The 24,701-nt window shown below is 42.9% G+C and overlaps 1 protein-coding gene across 1 annotated transcript in view; it reads left to right on the forward strand.

The window, feature by feature from the left end:
- Window positions 1-1,558: 1,558 nt before the first annotated feature.
- ttc27 (tetratricopeptide repeat domain 27) overlaps window positions 1,559-24,701 on the forward strand; it is a gene marked incomplete at its 3' end in the record, with an annotated part of 176,843 nt that continues 153,700 nt past the window's right edge. The window contains 1 exon segment of the mRNA XM_036130656.1: window positions 1,559-1,818. Within this exon segment, the coding sequence (XP_035986549.1) occupies window positions 1,728-1,818 (91 nt within the window).

Below are 24,701 nucleotides of genomic sequence, written 5' to 3' on the forward strand. Positions count from 1 at the left end.
TTTAGTGCAATATCCTTCTTCTGTAGTTCATCAGCAGAAAGAAGATCCCGCAATAACTGGGAACTTAATTTGGCCAGCGGCACTGAACAAAACACTGAACACTGGCTATTTATACTTGGTCATTTCCACAAGCTCTCTTTTCTTGTGACCTCAGCCATGGTGAGTTTATTAGCAGAAAGGGTATTAAAGACAGAGTGCAGATAACCTCTGAGGCTCTGCTTTACAAACAGACACACTGCAACGAGCAAATAGTTGGTTAAAAACTATGCATGAACATACAGCAGCAGATTAAAGTTTCATGTTAAAGCAGCACCGAGTAAGTTTTGACCCAATAATGAGCTTCATTTGACATATAATAAATGATTTGATAAATTATATATATCACTTTAACAGTTAAGAATGTTCTACTTGGAATGGGGAAATGTGACCCTGTTAATGCAGAATCTTTATATGTTAACTTTTTTTTTTTTTATCATTTACAGTAAATATTACATTCATACCTCCAAATATTTACATCAAAAGCCTAATTTGCAGATTTTATTGTCTTCTATAAATATCTACATAGAATCCTTGAAATTAAGTTCAAATGCTGAAGCCATTCAATTCTTAAAAACTTCAAGCCTCAAGCTACAGTCTGATTTTGACTTTGTAAACTACTTGTTCTATGTTCTGCAATGCCCTTGGATGTTGTATTTGCATCTATGTTCTATACTGTTCATGTATGTTCTTTGTTCGTATATATATATATATATATATATATATATATATATATATATATATATATATATATATATATATTAATAATAATCATTCTAATGTAGTTCTTCTTCTGCTCTCAGTGCTCAGCAGGTCAAAATCAAAACAAAGCGCCGAGCTCCACCTAGTGGTTAGAAGGATGGAGGCAACATACATCACAGGAGTCTTTCAACGCCAGGCCGGGAGGTTAATTTTTAATGTCATATTTCTAAAAATGCACCAGGTTAGTGTCCAAATTTAGTGTCCCTTTTGGTTGAATGAAGTATATTTGATTGATTTGAATTGAAAAGCAATAGCAGCTGTAGATATCTCTGGTGTCCCCTGTTTTCTACCCTTTGTGAAAACAATTGTCTCAACATTCAGGGAGAGGGTTTGGTCCTTACAGCCGTCATTAACTATCAACTTTATTAATTTGCTGATTGTTGCATAACTACACAGTCATGAAATTCAGGTAACAGCTAAAAAAATGTTTAATACCAGAAATCCAATCAGATCGAATCGGGGAAAAAAATCCATTCTAAATCTTGAGAATCGGAGTCAAATCAATTCTTGAAAAACAGATACCCAGCCCAACTCAATACACCCAAATATTAAATAGAAAAAAATCCATGAAGTAAAAACCAAACAAAAACGATCTCAAAAACATTAGAAATAAATGACACAGAACACTAATAAGTAGATCTATCAAAGACAATAACAAAGCGTTTTGCCTTGGGCCCTGAAAAGATTGGATCCGCCCTTGGTGGTCGGTGTGCAGTGTGACGTGCAGTTACTCCTTACTGTTTTTGTGCACCGTTTCATTGCCTTTCCCAGAATGCAGCGCGCATCTGTCATGGCTGCTTACTGACTCTTCTTTCGGCACATGGGTAGCGTCAGATCCCGGCGTTGTGGCTTGCCTCCGTCATCAGGGTGTCCTGAGCGTGGTCTGATCTGCAGGCAGGAGATCCAGCCGCTGCTCGGCTCAAACAAACATGTGGCTGAGCGTAGAAAGCGCCTTACTCAGAGGCTTTGTGACAGCCAGCGAGGCTACGCAATGGAAACAGAACATCGGTACTGATGCAGGTGAGACTTCCTCACGTTTATTTGATCGGGTTGGCGACGAGGACCGGCTAAGCATCCAATTAAAGCTCGATCGGTTTTGTTTGGATCATAGCTGCGACATTTTCCTGTGACTGTCATTGGATGGGAAATCTGTGGGCAGAATTAAATGCCTCAAACGGATTTGCTTAGAGCTAAGAGTTTGTCTATTTGGTGTGTAAACACAACATTCAGCCATGGAAAGAGTGAGCAGTGAGGCTGAGCTATTGTAGCGGCATGACGCGCGCATTAATACTATAAGTTTTCTATGAGCGCGTGTTTGCTTGCTTAGAGTTGGCTGTCAGTAACTGGTAGTTCGTGGGTGAAACATTTTCGCTAAGCAGTGCTTCAGGTAGATGAAGATCAGAGGTGTGCCAGTCTCGTGCTTCGACTCGAACCTCTGCTCTCACGCGGCATCTCACGACCCCCCCCCCCCCCCCCCCCCATAAAAACCACAGCTACTGGGAGACATATAATAGGTCATTTTTATACATTACTTAACTGGAGAAACTGGTAAACGACATAGAAATGTTATTTTAGTTGCAACATGACCCTGAGACTTTGAGTTGCTACTAAGATTTTCCCGGGAAGGGCTGTGAAGTGGAGTTTAACAGGCCCCACAGCCTTTGGGGATGACTGAATTGGATAATAATGGTCCAATGAAAAACATGTTTTTTCAGGTCTCTGATACAGTTTTGTTGGACCTCTTACAGGTGTGTGAAATTAGAGTATAATATGGGAAGTTTGAATAGAAGTGGTTCATATTTATATTACAGTTACATTCACAATATCACCACATTTAACCCAAGGTGTATTAAGCAAAGTGGAACATAGGGGAGGGAAAAGACCACTACTGCAGAATTTGTTGAAAATTAGTTTTACTGCTATATTCAGAGAAGCCGAACAACATACGTTCACAACATTCACATGATCAACCGTAAACCAATAAAAACAGAAATCGTTCACGCATCCATTAATGTGCTCTAGGCTTTTTGAAAACCATCTGAGACCTGAGACCTGAGGGGGAAAATGGATGCGATCTGGAATTATTGAAGTCTTGAAAAACAAATGGGGACTGAGACGCTGAGAAAACGTTGAAAAACTTAATTGGACTAATAGCACTTTATTCAATGAGAGCCCTGTGCTTGGTGGGCCAATGGTAGCTTTTTCACATCTGGACACTGGGAAGTCAGTTTTAGCCTGAGTGCGCCAGAGTTAACCAGGTAAAGCTGGTTCTGACTTGATTTGGTCGCAGTTGTCTGGCCGTTTCTCAATTCACGAGAACGCGAGTCCGTACTCGCGTTCTCGTCAAGTCCGATCTTCCTGTGTTCTTACCGAGAACAGACTTGACGAGAACGCGAGCACGCAGCACGTATTGTGTATTGGAACAGAAGTATACTCGTGACGTCATCACACCCGCAGCTCTTGAGCATTCCTTTAACGTTCAAAACTATTTATACACTACACCATCATATCTTATTGAAAACGTTTTTTATTTAAATTAATTTCTAAAAAGTATAAAAAATATCTAAAATAATTACAGAACTGTGGCTATAAAACCAGCAATAGCGAGAATTTCTTTGTGGGGAGTTGTAATTGTTGTAGTTGCAGAGGCGATTGAATCTTTAAAAATCAGCACTTTGTAGAAGCAAAATGAGCGATACGAGCAATATTGCTGTTGCTTCGGTCGTTGGTCAGCTTTACCAGCAGGCTGAAGAGGAGGTGATGCAGTTGAGGAGGAAAATCCGAGCAAGGAGAAGATTGATGCAGCAGAGGAGGCTCAGAAGGCAGGCTTTGCTCACCCATCTATTGCCAACTGGTAGGCATTTTAAGATTCACAGCCTATTTCCTACTTTTATCTTTAAAAAAAACATTGAGGATGGTATTAAAAACGTGATCAGGTTGAAATTGTGACTATTTTTCCTATATTAATAAAAATGAAGACCCAGTTTTAACATTAGTAACAGTAGGGTTAAGCTACTTTATTGCACCGATCCTGACCTTCACAGCATTGATCATTAGGAAAGGAAAAAAAAACATTTTTATGTCTGTCCACCTTTACAGTGATTAATCTATAAATTATGTGCAGTTAGTTCAGCTCATATTTCAGTGAAATGGTAAAAAATACCAGAGAAGGGAAACCATTTGTTACATTTACTATACAACACTATACATTTTACCTTTTCTTTCTTGAGAACTATAATAATCTGCATTTTAAACAGGTATAGTTTTATGTATAGAAAAGGTGACAAAAAAACAATTATGGTAACATTTGGCATTTTTTATTTACAGGAAGAAACAGAAACAAAATATGTGAGGATAAACACTTCTGTGCCAATCCTCCAAATATTTTTTAATGAAGGGGACCTGAAACCAGCCTTCAGGCTAAACAGGGCCACCATCGTCCTCCTCCTTCAGCTGCTGCCCATCCAGAAGGTCCATGGATGGCCACAGGAGATAGAGGTGCTGGTGACCCTCTGCTGGCTGGCCTGTGGAGCATCCTATAGGGAAACAGCTTGCCAGTAAGATCTCTTACCTTCTTGTCCTTAAATAGAGCCAGCAATGACACACAATTGATATATGATATTAATTGGATAGAAGATTAAGACAGATCAGCATATTACCTAAATTACAAGTTAATTATATATTTGGTACAGGTCAAGTGTAGGAATGCTACAACAGGCACCACGACAAGGCTGATAAACATCACAGAGCGTGTCTTTGGTGGTCTGAAGACACGGTGGCATTCCATCTTCTTAAGGGCGCTGGAGGTCTGCATGACGTTTGCCCTAAAAGTAATCGCTGCCTGCTGCATCCTCCACAATATTAGTATAGAGGCAGGGGACCAGCTAGACGTGGAGGATGAGGAGGTTGACCCAGAGGAGGACGAGGAGGTTGATCCAGAGGAGGATGACTATCCCGCGGCTGAAGACAGGGAGCTGCTGCAGCTGGCTGCATGTTTAAGTGAACATGACTACACCTGACCTAACGCAGATCAGTTGGAGTCATGTTCACATGCTGCTTCATTTATTTTTTTCACCACCTGTGAAAATACATAATCGTTAAATAATTTCCATTCCAACTATTTTTAATTGTAAGTTTATAGGCATTGTCTGTTTGTATAAGATCTTAATGAGTTATTTCTTTGTTTTAAACCATGTTAGTAACTGTTAATAATTTGTTGAATATATTACACCTTCATTCTGTTCCAAAGATAAAACATTTGTATAAAATAAATGTATTTTTTATATACTATTATTACTATTGTTTTCTTTCCCTCTTTCTCCTCTCAATTATTCGTGTCCTGACTCAGAAGAAACTCACTTAGGAAAAACATTTATAGAATTTATTTATTTTATATGCTGCTGTCGTCCTAGGGAGATATTTTCAATTTATTCCAGCAAGTATTGAGTTAATAAAGCAACACACAGATAAACACAAAACAAATAAATCATAACCAGCGGTATTATGCACACCACTTTTTTTTAATTACGCACTAACTCTGTAAACAGGCCACATAGGAAAGCTTAAAAGTATAATGTTCTCGCCTCAAACGATCTGAAAACGTACTTTTGAAGAACAACAGCAGCAGAAAAGGGAATTTTTAACTTACCGCTGTGAGCTCTGTTTGCGCTGTCTCGTATCAAGCTGCGGCCGCGGTGCATTCTGGGCAAGCGGTCAGTCTGAAGAACGCACAAGTCTGCTCTGATGCATGCTCGATAAAGAGGGCGGGCGAGAACAACATCCGGGGAATTCGGCGCGTTCTCGATTTGGCGTTCTCGGCTTTGGAACAGTGCTCGGGCTGAGGCTGATGACGTGTCACGAGCACACGAGAACGCTCAAGAACGCATATTGAGAAACGGCCTCTGTCTCTTGTCTGTTGAGACACTGACATTTTTGAAACTGGAGTAAGGAGCCATCTTGAACTGCGGACAAATCAGGTGAGTGCATGTGGTTGGGGGCGTGGCCAGGGCGTGTCTTGGGCTGTCAGAGGACAGGAGGTTAGAGGGAGAGAGGAAAACAGTGCAGCCAGCTCTGTGCAACAAGCAGGTTGTCACAACATAACAGACACATGACGAGCCACACTGTCAATACTGAGTGGGATGGCCTTGGTGACTGGCGCCGGGTCGTGCTGCATGACGGTGGAGATCGCCTCCTTTATTGCGGTAATAAAAAGAGACCTCAGTAAACGATAAGCCGGCCTTTGCATTCAGTAGTGCTGTGTTATAAGATGCCACCAACCCACTCTCTGTCTGGTTAACGCTCCGAGCAAACATGCCGTTGATTGTAGAGCGCCTTGAATGATGATCCCTCATTGACTGGAAGTGGGCTGAGTCTTTTAATGCCTTGTCAGGATGTTTTTTTGACAGATACTCCTGTAATCGTGAAGGGTTGAATGAATGAATGAATGAAAGGAATTTATTTTAGACAATTGACAAATTTAACACATTTAACAAATAATAAATAAATACATTTCAGAAATTAACAAATAATGATGATAAAAAATAATCAATTTCAGAAATTCTTCAAATAACCAAGTACCACATAAAAAAGTAATTGGTAAACATTAAATTACATTTTGTGTTCCAATTCAATTAAATAATTTGAACATAAATAGAAATGAGATAAACAAAGTTTTCCTCTAAATAAAATTTATCAGGTCTATTTACCCTGATATCTGATATTGATTATTGATTAAAGAAAGTTGTCTGGAAAGGGGTATGAAGAAAACTTATTTTTCATACCCCTTCTCCCTCTAATTGCACTTAAAGTACCTTCCTGTTAGACAACAATGTTATTGATCTTAAACCTGTTTCAGTCATCTAACATTAGTTTAATTGATAATACACTCAAGCATAATTTTAACCCAAGGTAAATCAACCCTTTAACAAGTATCTTGTTCTTGTTCTCATGTGTTTTAAGCGTGAACCTGGTCAGGATAGAGAAAGTCATCTCCGATGCTCCTTTTGGCAACCCCAGCAAACCCAAAAACAAAAATGTTCACAGTCAGTGTTAGGTCACAGCTAATCCCTGTGGGAACACGATGTCGTCTCCTTGGTCCAACCTGGTCCCAAGTGCCTGGGTCATCGAAACACTCCACCACCTGCGACAAATCTCTGACATTTTCAAACCACAGCAGCTATTCCTGGGTGTCCCACACCCTCTGTCTGTGAAATGTCTCTCGTCGTAAGCCCAGGCTTTCAGTTTATCTACTCTTTAGTGTCCCGCTTTCGAGCCCAGTAATACCCCAAGTTGCATATTGTTGAATCCCCTTTTTCAAATGTTCTTTTGTTGAGAGTCCAAGAGTGTGTTCTAGGTGCGTTTCCTGAACGCCAACCTCTCCATGTCATGTTCGTGAAACCTTGTAGTTGAATTCCATCACCTGTGAAGCAAAGCAGTCACGCATAGTCCTGTTCAAGATGTTTTTAGCACAGCAGGAGTTTCACTGTTGGGTGCCATTGCAGCTCTGATGTTCCTCAGAGCCAACCTTCATGATATCATGTTCAAGCTGTTATCCTCCTATCATCATCTTGTGTCCAGGAGTCACTTCTGTTGTCCTGACCAGATACCAAACGTCCAACTAATCTAATTGACCTCATTACTTTTCTGTATGTACGCAAGAGGATAATCGTTAGATTATCCTGGTCTAAAAGACCACTAGGTTAATAGATGGCTAAACTATGTTTATGTGTGTTTTTCTTCTTCTGGATGTTTTAACATTTAGTTAAAGGACAACTATTGTGCTATTTTGTGTTCAAACAGAGAGATGTTAAGTCTCCTCAAACCTTTTAGGTAACTGTGTACAACTCCAAACTATTTTCACTGGTGCTTTAATCCCTAATTTACCCATGTTAGTTAGTAGAATAAGGCATTATTCTAATCTTGTAGTTTTATCCATTTAAATCCTTAACCTTTGTGGTGCTTTATTGATATCTGTCGGAGTGGCAGATTTTACAGGCATCCTAATTATTTGATTCCTCTTTGCGCCGCTGCTTACTTTAAGATACCCAGTAAATGTTGTGCTCACAATTTCTCCTTCGCTTGAACAAGGTTAAAAGGTTTAGAGTTTATTCTGCTTATATTGAAAAATTAGGTTGCTCACTCGTTCGTTCATTCGTTTACGCTATTAACTGTTGCTGTAATGCCTACTTTAACTTTTTCGCCCACTAGTTTTTTCATGATCATTATTATCGCTCATTGATGTAGATGTATTTTTTTTTTCATGTCGTCTGAATTGCATACATTGTTCTTATCCATTTCCCTTTTACGATTAAACGGCCCCTCTGTGTCCCACTCCTTACTTTAATCACCAATATTCATAAGTTGTCGAACCTGTTTTAGGTTTAGCATAATTTCTTAAGCTGCTCTATGCTTTCATCAAGTAACTTAACATTTTTGGTGCAAAATGAATGTCTATTAGCGGTGTCCCCTATTTCTTCTCGTGCACCTTGTGTTTGACGAAGCTTGTTGTATCTTAAAGCGCCTCTTTGAATCTAAGTCAAACCCCCTGTGGGGTTAATAAAATTCCAAAACATATCTATAAATGTTTTAGATGATTTAAATAAAACTTTGTTAGAAAAGTAAAAGAAAATCCTTCTTTGCGAACCTTTACCATCTTTTCTTTCGGGCCAGAACCTCTCTCCCGAATGCGTTTGACCTTATTATCGCTCGCTAATAACAGCTCTCACTTAAAACAATTAACATCCTAGGGGTTTATTAATAATCTTGATTGCTTTTAATCTGAAAGTTTTCTCCTAAGCGCATCCGCCAATGTGTTTGTTTCTAATGTGTGTTTTGTTTTTTAATTGTGCACAGGAAAATTTGATGTGAAATGCAGAAGGGGTGTCTGCCAACTCATCTTTGTTTCGTGTTGCGGTCCATTGAAGGTTATCCGATGCCTCTGTCTTTGCCCCTGCCATTAGTTGTCCATTTTCAGTCCTCATGTCTCAGTTCAACAGCACAACATCGTTCCAGGACGAGCATCGTCCATGAATCTTCTTTCTCCAATCGTTGTGTCTGAAACCACAAGGAATTCTGCCAGCATTTTGCCAATATGGATTTCGTCCAAAATCAAAGTGTCTAATACAAGAATTGTCCATCTTCATCCGTAGTGTAGTTTACATAAGTTGAAAAGAAAAAAAATTAAAACAAAATTACAGTAAAACTTTCTCAAAACAAAATCAACCACATCGTTCCCTCTGAAACTAACTATTCTAAAGTTCTTAACCTTTACCCCAGATCTTGAAATTTCTTCGAACAAAAATATTTTTACAGATCGTTTAATCTCTTTGTATAAGTTCAATAATAAACTAGAAAAATTAGCATTTCCTGCAAAAATGCACTGTGAATGCAGATAGCTGAATGATCGAGCAAAAGATGCAGAAGATCTTTGAAGAGAAAAAATAGCTGAAAAGCATTGAAGAAGTTGAAAAAGTTGAAGTTGAACATGAAAGAACAATATCTGAATGATTAGAAGAAGAAAAAACTGAGGGAAAGGCACCAAACATTTCCTAACTCATTCTAAACACTGAATCGTTTAACAAAGCAGAAGTAGAATTTCAAACTTGAATATACTGTAGCCATATGTGGGCCTGCATTTCTAGGGAGTATAAGGGGTTTCGCCCCCATTGAAAAGCATTGGATGTTTGACATCTCCTAACTTGGAGATGCTTTACGTGACGAGGCCCAAACTTATTTAGGAGCATTCTGTATAAAGGCGGTACAGACTCTGTAAAGCAGAAGTTTGTCCGAGCTTCCTAGAGCTACTTCCGATTAGCAACATGCTAACCGTTAGCCGCTAACATGGTTGTGTTCAGTATCACTGTGTGATGGTACTCTGTTAGTTTGGTCCAAATCCTGTACTGGGAAGTGCCTCAAAAAGGGGTGCCAATACTTAATGTCACCAAACGTGACCAAAGTTCATGGGTCAGATTGGCCTCCTTTAGCAACTCAGCCTCACCACATCTGGGCCCAGAACTCAACATTTGACCAAAATGGTCAGTAGCGCCTTTTCCCACAGGTGGGTGGTGCTGTATTGGCCAATTGGGTCTTGTCTGGGCATCATGTTAGGTCCTGTTGGAAGCAAAGGCCGAATAGGAAAGCATGTGAAATCCAAAACTTCTTTATGCTCCTCACCAACACCCAGTCTCCTGGTTTCACAAGTTGGGTGTCCTGCTGGGAAACAGAATGGCTCTCATCAGTTCCTTTCTGTTTCTGCGTTTCTAGCATCTTCCTCATATAATCTGCTAAATTGGATTCTTCATCAGTTTCCCACTGAGTCTTAAACCGGGGTAACCTGTAAGGTCTCCCAAACAGAGTTTCATAAGGTGTTAATCCAGATGTTGATGTGATATTTATGTACATTTTTACTAAGTCCAAACACTTAGTCCATGGTCTGCCAGTTTCCTGCATGCACTTTTTTAGCCTGTTTTTTATTGTTCCGTTCATTCTCTCAATTAAACCAGCACTTTGAGGGTGATATGCACAATGATTTTTTAGCTCTATGTGGAACAGAGTACCTATGTGCTTCACTATTTGGTTTACAAAATGTGTTCAATTGTCACTGTATATTTTTTCTGGAATGCCATACCTAGGAATGATATCTCTGCAGAGAGCTTTTGCTACTGTCAGAGCATCTGGTTTATTTTTTGGAAAATTTTCTTTCCATTTAGAAAATGCATCAATTATCACTAAACAATATTTTTTCCCTTCACTTTTGTTTAGTTCAATAAAATCCATGTGAATAATTTGAAATGGATATTGTGGTGTTGGAAATCGCCCTTTACGTGGCCTCAAAAATCCCTGTGGATTGTGTTTGGCACATGTGAGGCATGCTCTACAAAAACCTTTTGAATAGGAATGAAATCCATAGGCTGTAAAATTTTTATTTATCTGTCCAACCATCCCCCTCTGGAGACATGGGTCACCCCATGGCTCAAGATAGCCGCCCATTTAGAAAGATTTTTAGGAAGGATAGGCTTGTTCTCAGGTCACATATAGATTTCATTTGTTAATTTAGCTCCATGTTTTAACCACAAATTCTTTTCCGTGTCCGGAGCTTGCTGTTGCATATCTTTTAAAATGGTGTGGTCCAAAACAGTATTGGATCATGGCTGTAATGTAAGGGTGTGAATGGGGCCTAAAGCAGCTTCTTTTGTAGTTTTGTCAGCAAAGGCATTTCCCAAGGACACAATGTCTTTGCCCGCTTTGTGTGCAGCACATTTGCAAATGGCCAATGTGCGTGGATATTTTACTGAAGTCAATAATTTTTTCAGTAATACAGCATGTGTCACTGGTTTACCAGTAGAGGTCACCATACCACGATTTTTCCAATATTGAGCGAAAGAGTGCACTGTTGAAAATGCATACTGGCTGTCTGTGTAAATAGTTACATCTTTCCCTTTCATTAGTTTACAAGCTTCTGTTAATGCAACTAATTCTGCAGCTTGAGCTGAGTACGCTGAAGGTAAAGCCCCTGATTTCAAAACCTTGTTAGAGGTAACAACTGCATAACCCATTTGAGTTTTCCCATACTCATTTTTTCGAGATGACCCATCGACAAATAATATTTCGCCCTGAGGTAGTGGTAAATCTTGAAGGTCAGGTCTGCTCTTAGCTGTTTGTTGTGCTAATTCTTGACAGTCATGTTTAGAGCCTTCATCTGGGAGTGGAAGTAAGGTGGCAGGATTTAAAGTGGTACATCTTTCAATAGTCAGATGAGGCTGAGAGAGCAGGGTTGCCATACAGGAAAGGTGTCTAGCGGGAGAAAGAAAATTCATGTTTGTCTGGAGCAGCAGGGCTGAAACTGCATGTGGAACCCTCAAAATCAAAGGATGAAATAAAACAATTGTAGCACTACTTTCAACAGCCATAGAGGCTGCAATAACAGCTTGCACACAATGGGGGAGTGCACAAGCCACACTGTCTAGTTTTGAGGAGAAATGAGCAATGGGTTTCATTTTGTCTCCATGCTGTTGTACCAAGACTGAGGTCATAAAATGCCCTTTGCAGTCCACCATTTGAATAAAAGGTTTGTTGTAGTCTGGCAGGCCTAAGGCTGTGCTGGAAACAAGACTTTGTTTGAGAGCACAGAAAGCATTTTCTGCTTCTGGGGTCCAGATTTTTAGTTCCTGATCATAAATAAGTCTCAGAAGAGGGGAGGTTATCTCAGCATAATTTGGCACCCAGGTCCTACAATAATTAGTGAGGCCCAGAAATGACATCATTTGTTTCTTAGTTTGGGGTTTAGGTGCTTGTAAAATTGCTATTTTTCTGTCCAACCACCCCCCCTCTGGAGACATGGGTCACCCCATGGCTCAAGATAGCCGCCCATTTAGAAAGATTTTTAGGAAGGATAGGCTTGTTCTCAGGTCACATATAGATTTCATTTGTTAATTTAGCTCCATGTTTTAACCACAAATTCTTTTCCGTGTCCGGAGCTTGCTGTTGCATATCTTTTAAAATGGTGTGGTCCAAAACAGTATTGGATCATGGCTGTAATGTAAGGGTGTGAATGGGGCCTAAAGCAGCTTCTTTTGTAGTTTTGTCAGCAAAGGCATTTCCCAAGGACACAATGTCTTTGCCCGCTTTGTGTGCAGCACATTTGCAAATGGCCAATGTGCGTGGATATTTTACTGAAGTCAATAATTTTTTCAGTAATACAGCATGTGTCACTGGTTTACCAGTAGAGGTCACCATACCACGATTTTTCCAATATTGAGCGAAAGAGTGCACTGTTGAAAATGCATACTGGCTGTCTGTGTAAATAGTTACATCTTTCCCTTTCATTAGTTTACAAGCTTCTGTTAATGCAACTAATTCTGCAGCTTGAGCTGAGTACGCTGAAGGTAAAGCCCCTGATTTCAAAACCTTGTTAGAGGTAACAACTGCATAACCCATTTGAGTTTTCCCATACTCATTTTTTCGAGATGACCCATCGACAAATAATATTTCGCCCTGAGGTAGTGGTAAATCTTGAAGGTCAGGTCTGCTCTTAGCTGTTTGTTGTGCTAATTCTTGACAGTCATGTTTAGAGCCTTCATCTGGGAGTGGAAGTAAGGTGGCAGGATTTAAAGTGGTACATCTTTCAATAGTCAGATGAGGCTGAGAGAGCAGGGTTGCCATACAGGAAAGGTGTCTAGCGGGAGAAAGAAAATTCATGTTTGTCTGGAGCAGCAGGGCTGAAACTGCATGTGGAACCCTCAAAATCAAAGGATGAAATAAAACAATTGTAGCACTACTTTCAACAGCCATAGAGGCTGCAATAACAGCTTGCACACAATGGGGGAGTGCACAAGCCACACTGTCTAGTTTTGAGGAGAAATGAGCAATGGGTTTCATTTTGTCTCCATGCTGTTGTACCAAGACTGAGGTCATAAAATGCCCTTTGCAGTCCACCATTTGAATAAAAGGTTTGTTGTAGTCTGGCAGGCCTAAGGCTGTGCTGGAAACAAGACTTTGTTTGAGAGCACAGAAAGCATTTTCTGCTTCTGGGGTCCAGATTTTTAGTTCCTGATCATAAATAAGTCTCAGAAGAGGGGAGGTTATCTCAGCATAATTTGGCACCCAGGTCCTACAATAATTAGTGAGGCCCAGAAATGACATCATTTGTTTCTTAGTTTGGGGTTTAGGTGCTTGTAAAATTGCTATTTTTCTGTCCAACCACCCCCCCTCTGGAGACATGGGTCACCCCATGGCTCAAGATAGCCGCCCATTTAGAAAGATTTTTAGGAAGGATAGGCTTGTTCTCAGGTCACATATAGATTTCATTTGTTAATTTAGCTCCATGTTTTAACCACAAATTCTTTTCCGTGTCCGGAGCTTGCTGTTGCATATCTTTTAAAATGGTGTGGTACAAAACAGTATTGGATCATGGCTGTAATGTAAGGTGTGAATGGGACCTAAAGCGGCTTCTTTTGCAGTTTTGTCAGCAAAGGCATTTCCCAAGGACACAATGTCTTTGCCCGCTTTGTGTGCAGCACATTTGCAAATGGCCAATGTGCGTGGATATTTTACTGAAGTCAATAATTTTCCAGTCATACACACAAACACACAATGCAGACGTTAGTTTTGTAGGACTCTGCCGCCCTATACTCGAATTACACGGCCTATTATCAGGATGCCGTTAGGAAATGTTTGGTGCCTTTCCCTCAGTTTTTTCTTCTTCTAATCATTCAGCTATTGTTCTTTCATGTTCAAATTCTTCAACTCTTTCAAATTCTTCAACTTTTTCAACTTCTTCAACTTTTTCAACTTCTTCAATGCTTTTCAGCAATTTTTTCTCTTCTTCAAAGATCTTCTGCATCTTTTGCTCAATCATTCAGCTATCTGCATTCACAGTGCATTTTCGCAGGAAATGCAATTTTTTCTAGTTCTTTATTATTGCCGTTTATTCTTCCAAATGCGTTTTTACTGTTTAAAGTTTGCTTCGCTTCTCCTCCTACAATTTTTCTCCGATTTCAGCCATTCAACTTTGAAACTATTCAGCTTCTTCTGGAATCGATGGCTATAACTTTTTGGACTTTTAACTCTTCAACTTTTTAAAATATTCATCTTTTTCTGCAAATTTTTAGCTGTTTTTCTCCCATAGGAAATTAATGTAATTCACTAAAATTCCGCTCATTTCAGCTGCTTTTTGACAGATAACTACTTCAGCCCACTTTCAGCTAGAAACGCCATTCAACTTTTAAAATGTAGTGATATCTTTCAGCTATTATGGTATATTTCAGCTTTTTCATATCTTTTGTCCCATTGGGTTATAATAGAGAACTTTGCCTCGCACAACGCTCCATATCTCCTGATCCGTAAATGGTAGAGACGTAATTTTTTCTACGTTTATTTCTTAACGGATAGGGGAAGAAGACTTGCTATCGGTTTTTGCTGGAAATATTTTAATAAAATAAAATTATGATATAAAGGGGATTTTTAAGGAATTTCAAAAATCCTATAAAAAGGGTCCCGAACAAATTGCTCTAGCAGAAAAAGTATAAGAGATATCAAAATAATTCTTTCACTGTGAGTATCAGCAGGCTTTTGAGGACTATGTTGCTCATTTTTATGTTTGTACAAAAATCGGTGTAGGCACAGCGACGATGTAAAAAAGTGGATCATGTGGAAAAATGCAGCTCTAAAGCATGTTCAGGATTTTGCACATTCGCTACTCCCGAACAAATTGTTCCTGCGGAAAAACCGTAACAGTTATCCACAAAATTCATTTTTTGTGAGTGCCAGAAGGGTTGGGACATTCATGTGTGAAAGTCTCATGCCTGTACATCAAATGGTTTAGGAGTAGCGACGATGCGTATCTCAGTGTAACAATTTAATTTGGCCGGATATTTAATGTGAAAAAAAAAAAACATAAACTGTGTTATTGTAGTCTCTTTTTCTTTCTTCAGCTGTTAGTTAACATAGTTCATGATTAAAAACGTCATTTGAATTACGGAGCTGCAGTTCTCCCAAAACAAATGAACATTCTGAAACCATGAACATTACTTCACACAGACGAACGTTTAGTTACATACGATACACAAATACATACATTTACATACAAAGATGACATTCAGACAGACAAACATGTGCAGGCCTGCTTTTTTTGACAGGGAGGAAGGGCTGGTCAGATCCTAGCGACGGTTATGGCAGCCTCTTCCAAAATGCCCTGGCCAACCACACGCCCAGCACAAGGGCACATCGTAATCTTTGGTTGGTCCCTTTCTATTATTTCTGTACTGCGGTTTATCTCTACTGGAAATTTGTCCCCATGGAGGTCTCTGATACATCTGAAATGGGACTTCTGGAGGGAGGGGCCCCAGATCTGTCCCCATTCTGTCCATGTCCTCCTTAACATCCTCGGTTTGGCCCTTTACCATTGCCTGTTTAAAGAGTTGCTGCAGCGTGACTGATAACGGGCAAGAGCCCGTCTGGTCTTCCCATACTTTCAACATTCTGTTCGCATATGCTGAAGCCGGGACAACGTGTAGTGTCATTTAAAAGGCCAGAATCCGTACTTACCGGATAAAACGTCCTCAGTGTGCTCCAAAGTTGCCGTGCCACCGGGGCCAAAGGAGCAGCTGCTCCTAGTTTGTCAGTTCCAACAGAAACTTCAACCGCAAGTACCTCATGTGGTTCCAGGTATGCTGATAAGCCAGTCCTCACATCACCAATAGTCAATACATACCCGCTTAAAATCTTCAAGAATACTTTGATCCGAAGGTGCGCCCCTTTTCTAGCATGTTCCTCTGCTGAACACTGTCAGCACATGATAGAGGGTTATAAACAACTATCCTGTAGCACTGTGAGTCTGAAACAATGGCAGTTGCACACTTTGTTTTGTGACACTGCGCCATACAGGAAGTGACACATGTAAACGTCATAACCCCTCCAGGATGCAGGGTCCTCCCCACAGTCAATGACGTCACAGAGATCGAATTGGAAAGTTACTGAGCTACCCAGAGTATAGTTTACCTCTAAGCCCCCGTAATATCTAATGCAGGGATCTGACGATACTTTCCAGGCCGGCGCATCGCGCTTGGCCCTGAACACAACCGGTCCAGAATTATTCTTGCGGGAGGTTGTGGTATCAAACTGAATTTGTTCAGCATGGATTAAACCAGAAACAAATAAAATCAAACTGGCCCGTCCTCCCCTCGATGTTTTTCTGCAGCACAGCAACATTCTTACTCCTCAATGTTTTCTCCAATATCCCTCAGGTGCTTTCTGGTGTCTCTGAGGTTCCTCTCTGTGGAAGGTTTGCCCTTTCTACAGTGTGATTTGTGCCAAGATCTGCTTACCTTGGTTTCAGCTTTGTCGAGTGAAACCTTCAAACTGTAAGTGGTTGAGCTTACCACCTTAAAGGGTCCAATCCACCTGGGGTCTTTCCAAGTTCTGTGGATCACTTTTCTGTATATCCACTCCCCAGGGGCAATCTGCTCCGGAGTCTCTCCCTTTGGTTCACCGGTCAGGGCTTCCTGTGTGTTGTGAGACAAAAACTTCACAGCAGACTGCAATTGTTGGACATAATGCGTTAGCTCCTCTTGTTGTAGATCCAGGCTGGTTTCACAGCCCTGTTGGAGAGAGGAAGTGAAAGGACAGGGCATTGTCCTTCCTGTCAAAAGTTCATGGGGAGACAGCCCCATGCGATCAGTGGGTGATGATCTAATTGAGAACATCACCAATGGCAGCGCAGTCAGCCATGTCATTCCAGTATCAGCACAAACTTTAGCCAACTGCTCTTTGATTGTGCGATTTGTCCTCTCTACAAGCCCTTGAGAGGCTGGATGAAATGCCGACCCAAACTTCTGTTTGATCCCAAAATACTCCTACTTGTTTTAAGGAGTCTGAGGTGAAGTGTGTTCCGTTATCTGAACGGATGCCGAGTGGAACACCATAACGTGGGATCAGGTCATTAATTAGCAAATTAATGACCTCTCGTGCAGATTCTGTTTTGGTGGGCGTGGCTTCAACCCACCTGGTGAAAGTATCAACAACAAACAAGCAAATATCTACATCCTTTCACCCTTTTGTCTTTTCCTATGTCCACAAAATCAATAACAACCTTCTGCCAAGGTTTGCTGGGAACAGGAAATGCTCCCATTCCAACTCTCAATGTTTACTTTGGATTGTAATGGCAGCAAATGGAGCAAGTATTTACAAAATATTCACAAACATCCTTGAGGAAAGGGTGCCACCACTTTTGGCTAATTAGCCTTAGCAGTTTTTAACTGGACTGGTGGCCCCTGTGGTGCGCTTCTTCACAAAGAAGCAACAGAAGTGCCGAGGAGGCCACAAGTCTCCCATTATGTGACCTCCATACACCCGTCTGTTCGTCCTGTTTTGCCCCTTTTTCAATCCATGCCTGTTTTGTCTGAGGTGCTGCAGCTTTTTTCATGTCAATGACGTCCACCAGCCCCGTGTCCCGTGCAACAACGGGGGACTGAACAATCTGTGCTGTTGCCTTTACAGTTCTCTTATAATCAGCCACTGTTTTTGCGGCCGAATCAGCAGCGTTGTTCCCCATTACTATTTTCGAGGCCCCAGATTGATAACTCGTGTATTTAATGACCGCCACGCATTCAGGTTTTGTCAAGGCTTCTTTCAAGCGCAGCATGTGATTAATGTGTTTGACATGTTTTTTCCGGCTGTGGTTAAAAATCCGTTCTTAACCAGTGTTTTAGGTCGACATGGACTGTTCTAACTGCGTAGGCCGAATCAGTGACATGCCCGGAATAACTGGAGGAGTTGTGTACTTACCTTCTTGTTTGAAAGAAGATGGTTCACTTACCCCCTGCAGATTTTCACTCTCTTGTTGTTGTTTGTCGAGGCCTGAGAAGCATATGCTGAAATAAAGTTCAGTTAGTTTTATCAAGCCTGCTATTTTGATTTCCTCTTTTTGGCATTTTTTCCCGAGCAAACTCAACAGCACCAGCCGTTTTTACCTGTGCTTGGGCTAGTCTATTTTTTAACATTTGCAAATAGTGAGTGCACATCTGGCCTTCTCGCAGAGGCCCTTCTGCATCACCAAAAACCCTTCAATTTTACTGGCTCAATGTCAGTAACGTGTCACACACACACACACACACACACACACACACACACACACACACACACACACACACACACACACACACACACACTCACCCTTTATGGCCAAGCTTTAGTTAACTCTGTACGTACTCTTTCTTCTGTCTTGCTGCGTCCAGCTCACGGATTTATTCCGGTCTTCCTGTTTCCACAACAGGTCACGGTTTCTTATAAAAACATTTCTTGAACTCACCGGCCTTACTTTCTTTATTCATCTGTAATCGGGGTTTTAACAGAGCCACCCTCCGTCAAACCCGTGCATTCACACCATTGTGTATTTGCCTGGTCTTGTTCTCAATGTCATACGCGCTTGTTTTTCGAAAAGGCAGCTTTTATATTTCCGTGAAAACGAAGAATTTTATGTTCGTCCTTGCGGAAAATAAGGGTCTCTAAACCCATATTTTCTAGGCTACACAATGTTTTAGAAGCCACGCGTAATGGCGTGCCTGTCAGAATGGCAGCTTTTTATGCTAAACACAGGAACACGTATTTTCCTCTGTGCCTAACAAGGGAACCTTCTAAACCCACATTCTCAAGGTTCACAGTATTTTCAGAGACCTGGCCAGGGTCTCCCGGACTTTCACCGCTGTGACCGCACGCAAATCCCAAAATTCTTCTCGACACGTTTGCAAACAATTATCCTCAAACTTTTCCCAGCCTTTAGGAGTGCAAAAAGTCGGCCCTTCCAGGAAGAAAAAGACACTGGGAGATACATGAAATCTCCTTACCTTTATGTGTGTTTTTCCTCTGGAATGACGTCCTGGCCGGAAAACGGAAGGTGGTAAGTCGCCTTTTGGGTCCGGGTGGAAACACCATTTTGTTATTGTTTTCACCGTGTCCCGTCTACGGTGAAACACCCTCAGTGGACCCAGCTCGTTTTACCCAGTCAGGCGACCCCCACTTACTTATTACCTTGAATGTAGGACGCATAAAACAGACAAGTATACTTTTAGTTATATTTTATCTACGTAAAGACAGAGAAACAGTTACAGTCACACCAGCGCTGATGGGCTCCTGATCGGCAGGAAGCCCCGATTGCTCATTACAGAAACATTATATAGGTATCTAGGTACACAACCATACAAGGGCTGTACACATCCAAACTGTGACATCAGCAGAGAAACTGTGTCACCTCCGGGGTGGTATCTGATAGACATGTGCCAATCTTTTGGGTCAGTGCCATCTAAGTGTGCCATGCAGTTCTGGGATAAACGGCTCGTTTCACTTGACCTCGTTGATATCCTAACATTCCTTTCGGGCATCTGAGTTTCTTTCGCTCCCCACAACCACTATTGAGCATTTTTCCTATGGATAAACATTACATACACAAGTTCAATTCAATTTTATTCATACAGCGCCATGTCATCTCAAGGAATTTACCAAAGTCAAATTCAATCAGATTATACAGAATGGGTCATACCATTCTAGATAAAACAAAAAGGTAAAAAAATCCTATCTAAGGGAACCCAGTTGATTGCATTAAGTCTTGACAAGCAGCATTCACTCCTACTGAAGAAGCGTAGATCCACAGGGACAGTGGTCTGTGTTGTCCATGGCTTTGCAGCAATCCCTCATACTGAGCAAGCATGAAGCGACAGTGGAAAGAAAAACTCCCCATTAACGGGAAGGAAAAACCTCCAGCAGAACCGGGCTCAGTATGAACGGTCATCTGCCTCGACCGACTGGGGTTACAGAAGACAGAGCAGAGACACAACAAGAGAGACAAAAAAGCACAGAAGCACACATTGATCCAGTAATCTGTTCTACATTAGATGGTAGTAGCGGGTGAGCCGTCTTCTCTGGATGATGTCACAGTTAACAGAACGCCAGACCAGGTGTACCTACTATGAAGAAATATACACTACAGAGGTAACTCAGGGTAACATGAGCCACTCTAACTCTAACTATAAGCTTTGTCAAAAAGGAAAGTTTTAAGATTAGTCTGCCTAAGGTGTCTTAAGGGTGTCTGCCTCACGGACCAAAACTGGGAGTTGGTTCCACAGGAGAGGAGCCTGATAGCTAAAGGATCTGCCTCCCATTCTACTTTTAGAGACTCTAGGAACCACCAGCAGACCTGCAGTCTGAAAGCGAAGTGCTCTGTTAGGAACATACGGGGTAATCAGAGCTCTGATATATGATGGAGCTTGATTATTAAGGGCTTTATACGTTAGAAGGAGAATTTTAAATTCTATTCTTGATTTAACAGGAAGCCAATGAAGGGAAGCTAAAATTGAAGAAATATGATCCCTCTTGTTGATTTTCATCAGAACTCTTGCTGCAGCATTTTGGATCAGCTGAAGACTTTGAACTGCATTTTGTGGACTTCCTGATAGTAAAGAATTACAATAGTCCAGCCTTGAAGTAACAAATGCATGGACTAGTTTTTCAGCATCACCCCTGGACAGAATATTTCTAATTCTGGAAACCTGTTTAATATGGGATTTAAATGACATGTCTTGGTAAAAAATAACACCAAGATCTTTTACTTTATTACCAGAGGCCAAGTTAATGCCATCCAGGTAAAGTGATTAAGAAGTTTATTTTTTGAGGACTCTGGTCCAAAGATTACAACCTCTGTCTTGTCAGAATTTAGATGCAGGAAATTTAAAGTCATCCAGCTTTTGATGTCATCAAGACATGACTGCAGTCGAAGTAACTGATTGGATTCATCAGGATTTATGGATAAATATAGCTGAGTGTCATCAGCATTACAGTGGAAATTAATCCCATGCTGTCTGATAATTTTGCCAATCGGAAGCATATATATAGTAAAGAGAATTGGTCCAAGGACTGAACCCTGTGGTATTCCACAAGTGACTCTAGAGCAGGGGTTAAAGTTTTCCGTCGCTGTGATGAATTTCCGTCATTTGGTAAATGAGCGCAAAATGTTCCGTGTAGACTTTTTATTCAAGATTTTAAACAGAAGCTGCGCTCGACCAATGAAATCTGGCAGAGCCATGACATCAGCCAATCAGTAAGAGAGTAGGGCAGGTCTTTGCAATGCGGAGATATGCCAGTCTGAGGTCTGTTGGCGTTCAATCTTTTTTTTTTTTTTTTTTTTTTTTTTTTTTCCCCAGTGTCCTGTCTAGCACTATGGCAATAGGAATTGATATCTCAATGCCAGATGGAGCTCGACAGATTTTGCTTTTACAAGTGGAGCAAACAGCTTTCGCCATAGTGCTCCACTTGATTTATGCTTGTTAATAGCTTTATTATGATTCCTGCAAGGATAATTTCAAATTATATGGACATGACAATGGGAGAGTAAAGGAAGAACAAAAAGTGAAAGAAAAGAAAAAAAAAAGAGTAGAGGTGAAAAAAAGAGGAGATAAAAGGAAGAGAATGATAAAACGTCCTCTGTCTGCTCCATCACCTGGAAAGAGACACAAAAAGAACAGCACAACCAACAGACATAAAGCAACAGATACACTTGAATAACACCTAGATGCCATTGCTAAATCATATATATTATTATGTAAGCTGACATGTGTAATGTGATATTTGAAAAAAGAAAGTGACACAACATAAATAAATAAATAAATAAATTATAAGATTACTGTATATAAGTGAACACTTAATACCTGGGACCCAGCACCAGTGGGAGATGTGAAAGTGCACTAGTTTAGGTGAAGATTATCCAGAAATAGCTTGATAGTGATTGTGGAGAACCAAAGACCCACCTTCCCCGAGCACAGAGACAGGCGTCAGGGGACCCGTAGCCCCGGACTCCCAAAGGGGTCCCTAAAGCAGGTCGCCCAGGAGGGGCCGACACAGGATATCTGCAACCCCCCCCCCCCCAAGGAAGGAGCAGAGACGACCCCGAGGAAATCCCCCAGCCACCGCAATGCCGACGCCCTCAAGAGCCGCGGAGACGAGCCCGTGGGCTCCGCCGGCAGCCAGCCCCGCTGAAGTGGTCCCGGCCATGGGCCCTGAGGGCCAGAGGCCCCAGGGGCGCCCCGCCCCCGCGACGAGGGCCCCGGCCGCCCCCCGGGGGGCCAGGCCCCGCGAAGAGGCCGCCAGGAGCGGGCCGGCGCACGCCCGGGAACCCGCCCCAAACCCGAAGCCAACTAATGCGCCAGGGGGCCAAGGCGCCCGCCAACGAAGTGGAGGAGGGCAGGACGTGGGGGGATGGGCTCCGCACCTATCGGAGACTTGAGATGTTCTTGGGAGAGGGAGCGGACCACACCCATACCTGAAAAAAAAAACAAAAAAAAAACTCATTCACCCCATCCCTCCCTTGTGCCCCACTCGCCACACACAGAAAAAAAAAAAAAAAAAAAAAAAAAGACACTGTACACACATTCCCACATAACACTCACATCCAACACTGACCAAAGGGGGGGGGGTCACCCCAAATCGACTATACGACTGCTTGTGCCCGACCCCCGGCCCCGGCCCCCGACCAGACGCCCCCCGGACCGGGCCCCCCCAAGAGGGCGGGCCAACACGACCCGTACGAGCCACCCGGCCAGAGCCCCCCCCTCCCCCTAAATACCTAATAAACCCACTCCCTCCCCCCACCTTACCCTTGCCATCCCTGCCCCCCGCCCCCTGGGGGGAGCGGAGGCATCAGCCCCAGACCTGGTAGGCCGCTGACTGCACACCGCAGCCCCCCGCCAAGACCCCGGACACAGTGGCCCGCACCTCCTCCAGGCCCCAGACTCCTTGCCTCCGTCGGAGAACGGGGGTGTGCAGAAGACCCCGACCCTCCCTACGCCTGCTCAAATGTTGTGTTGTTGCATGTTGTTCTCAAGTGCGTTTAAAAACTGGGAGCGCCGAAGGGGATGCACGGCACAGCCCACCCCCCTTTCGGAAGGTAGCTGTTGCCAGCGCACCCCTTCCGTGTGACTGCCCAGAACCCTCAATGTCTAAGTGGGAGAGGAGGTGAAGGGAGCCGTCCGAGGTGAGGCCCACACAACATAAGCCCCCTCCCAGACGTCTTCCCCCCACCCCCCCCCTACCATGGCCTATATGAGTGTGTGATGTGAAAAATGTTTGAAGTGAAAGTGTCTAAGATGCAAAATAAAATTGGGGAGAGGGGCGTCACCAGAAAGTGGCAACCTCCAGTAACGCCCCCTCCCTCATGACCTGCATGTGTGGCGGCGTGATGGAGCAGGCAGAGGGAGGAGTCCGGGGATGGGGAGCAAATGACTGGGAAGCCAACCCAGGGAGCCAGCTCCCCTACTGACTCCAATAGGCACCCCCGCTCCCCGAATGCCCCACCTAGAGAAGGGGGCCTCGCCAGCGGCACCACCGTAGCCCGGGGGCCAGGGAGAGGCCGCAGGGCACGCCAGCCAACCACCCACTAGGACCAACACCTAAGGCCCCCCCAGCCCACCCACCAAGCCTACTTAAACTAAATAAATAAATTAATAAATAAATAAATAAATAACAATAACAATAATAATAATAATAGGGGGGGACCCTGGCCAGCCGGCCCGCACGAGCCACCCCAACCCCACCCCCCAGGTGAAACCCACACCGGAAGACGACACGGACCAGGACCGGGACAGGGGGCTGGCAGAGTGCCTTTCCAATAAAGGAGAAGAGCATCTGCCCAGAGGTGTTAATGACCATGCCCCCCTACCAGCTCAACGGGCCCCGAGGCCCCCCAGCGCACCAGAGGCCCCGTGCAGGGGCGGACACCCGGGCGCGCGCCGGCCCACACCAAAAGCGGCACACCCCCCGGAACCGGAACCCCCGAGGCCCCGCCGGGGCCCGCGCCCGAGGGCGGCGCGCCCCAGGGACCCCAGACCCCCAGACCCACCCCGGCCCCACCCAGCGGCAGCACAGCTACCAGGTCAGTAACCCACGTCCGTCAACACGCAGCTCCCAAAGAGCGCCGCAAGCGGCTGCTGTAGGCCACCCGTAGGCCTCCCAAACTCCTCCCAGATGGGGGCAACAGACCCCGGAGCCGGATCCACCAGGCGCCCTACTCCAAGTGCCCCCAGGGCCCCAGGCGTTCAATCATTTTAACTTTTGGAAGAACATCTCAAACTGACCACAGATAGTATGAATGAAAGTTGTGGTGGTCAAAGGTTTTCTTTGGATTTATGAACCAGCAGGTCAGAAAGTTCAGCGGCTAGAACAGCTGACAACAACTTCCCCCGGTAAGCGTGTCAATCTGCTCCTGCAGTTAATGAGTTATTTCCACCTGTGGCTATGTCACCTGTCAGTGTTTATTCCCTCGCTTCCAGTAATTTAGCTGATTTATTTTAGGGACTAACCAGGGATCTCCCCATGATTCACTGTTATGTTTTATTTAAAACTAAAAGAGTAACGCTCTAGCTCAT

This window comes from Fundulus heteroclitus, unplaced genomic scaffold (assembly GCF_011125445.2).
Source record: "Fundulus heteroclitus isolate FHET01 unplaced genomic scaffold, MU-UCD_Fhet_4.1 scaffold_37, whole genome shotgun sequence".
NCBI lineage: Eukaryota > Metazoa > Chordata > Actinopteri > Cyprinodontiformes > Fundulidae > Fundulus > Fundulus heteroclitus.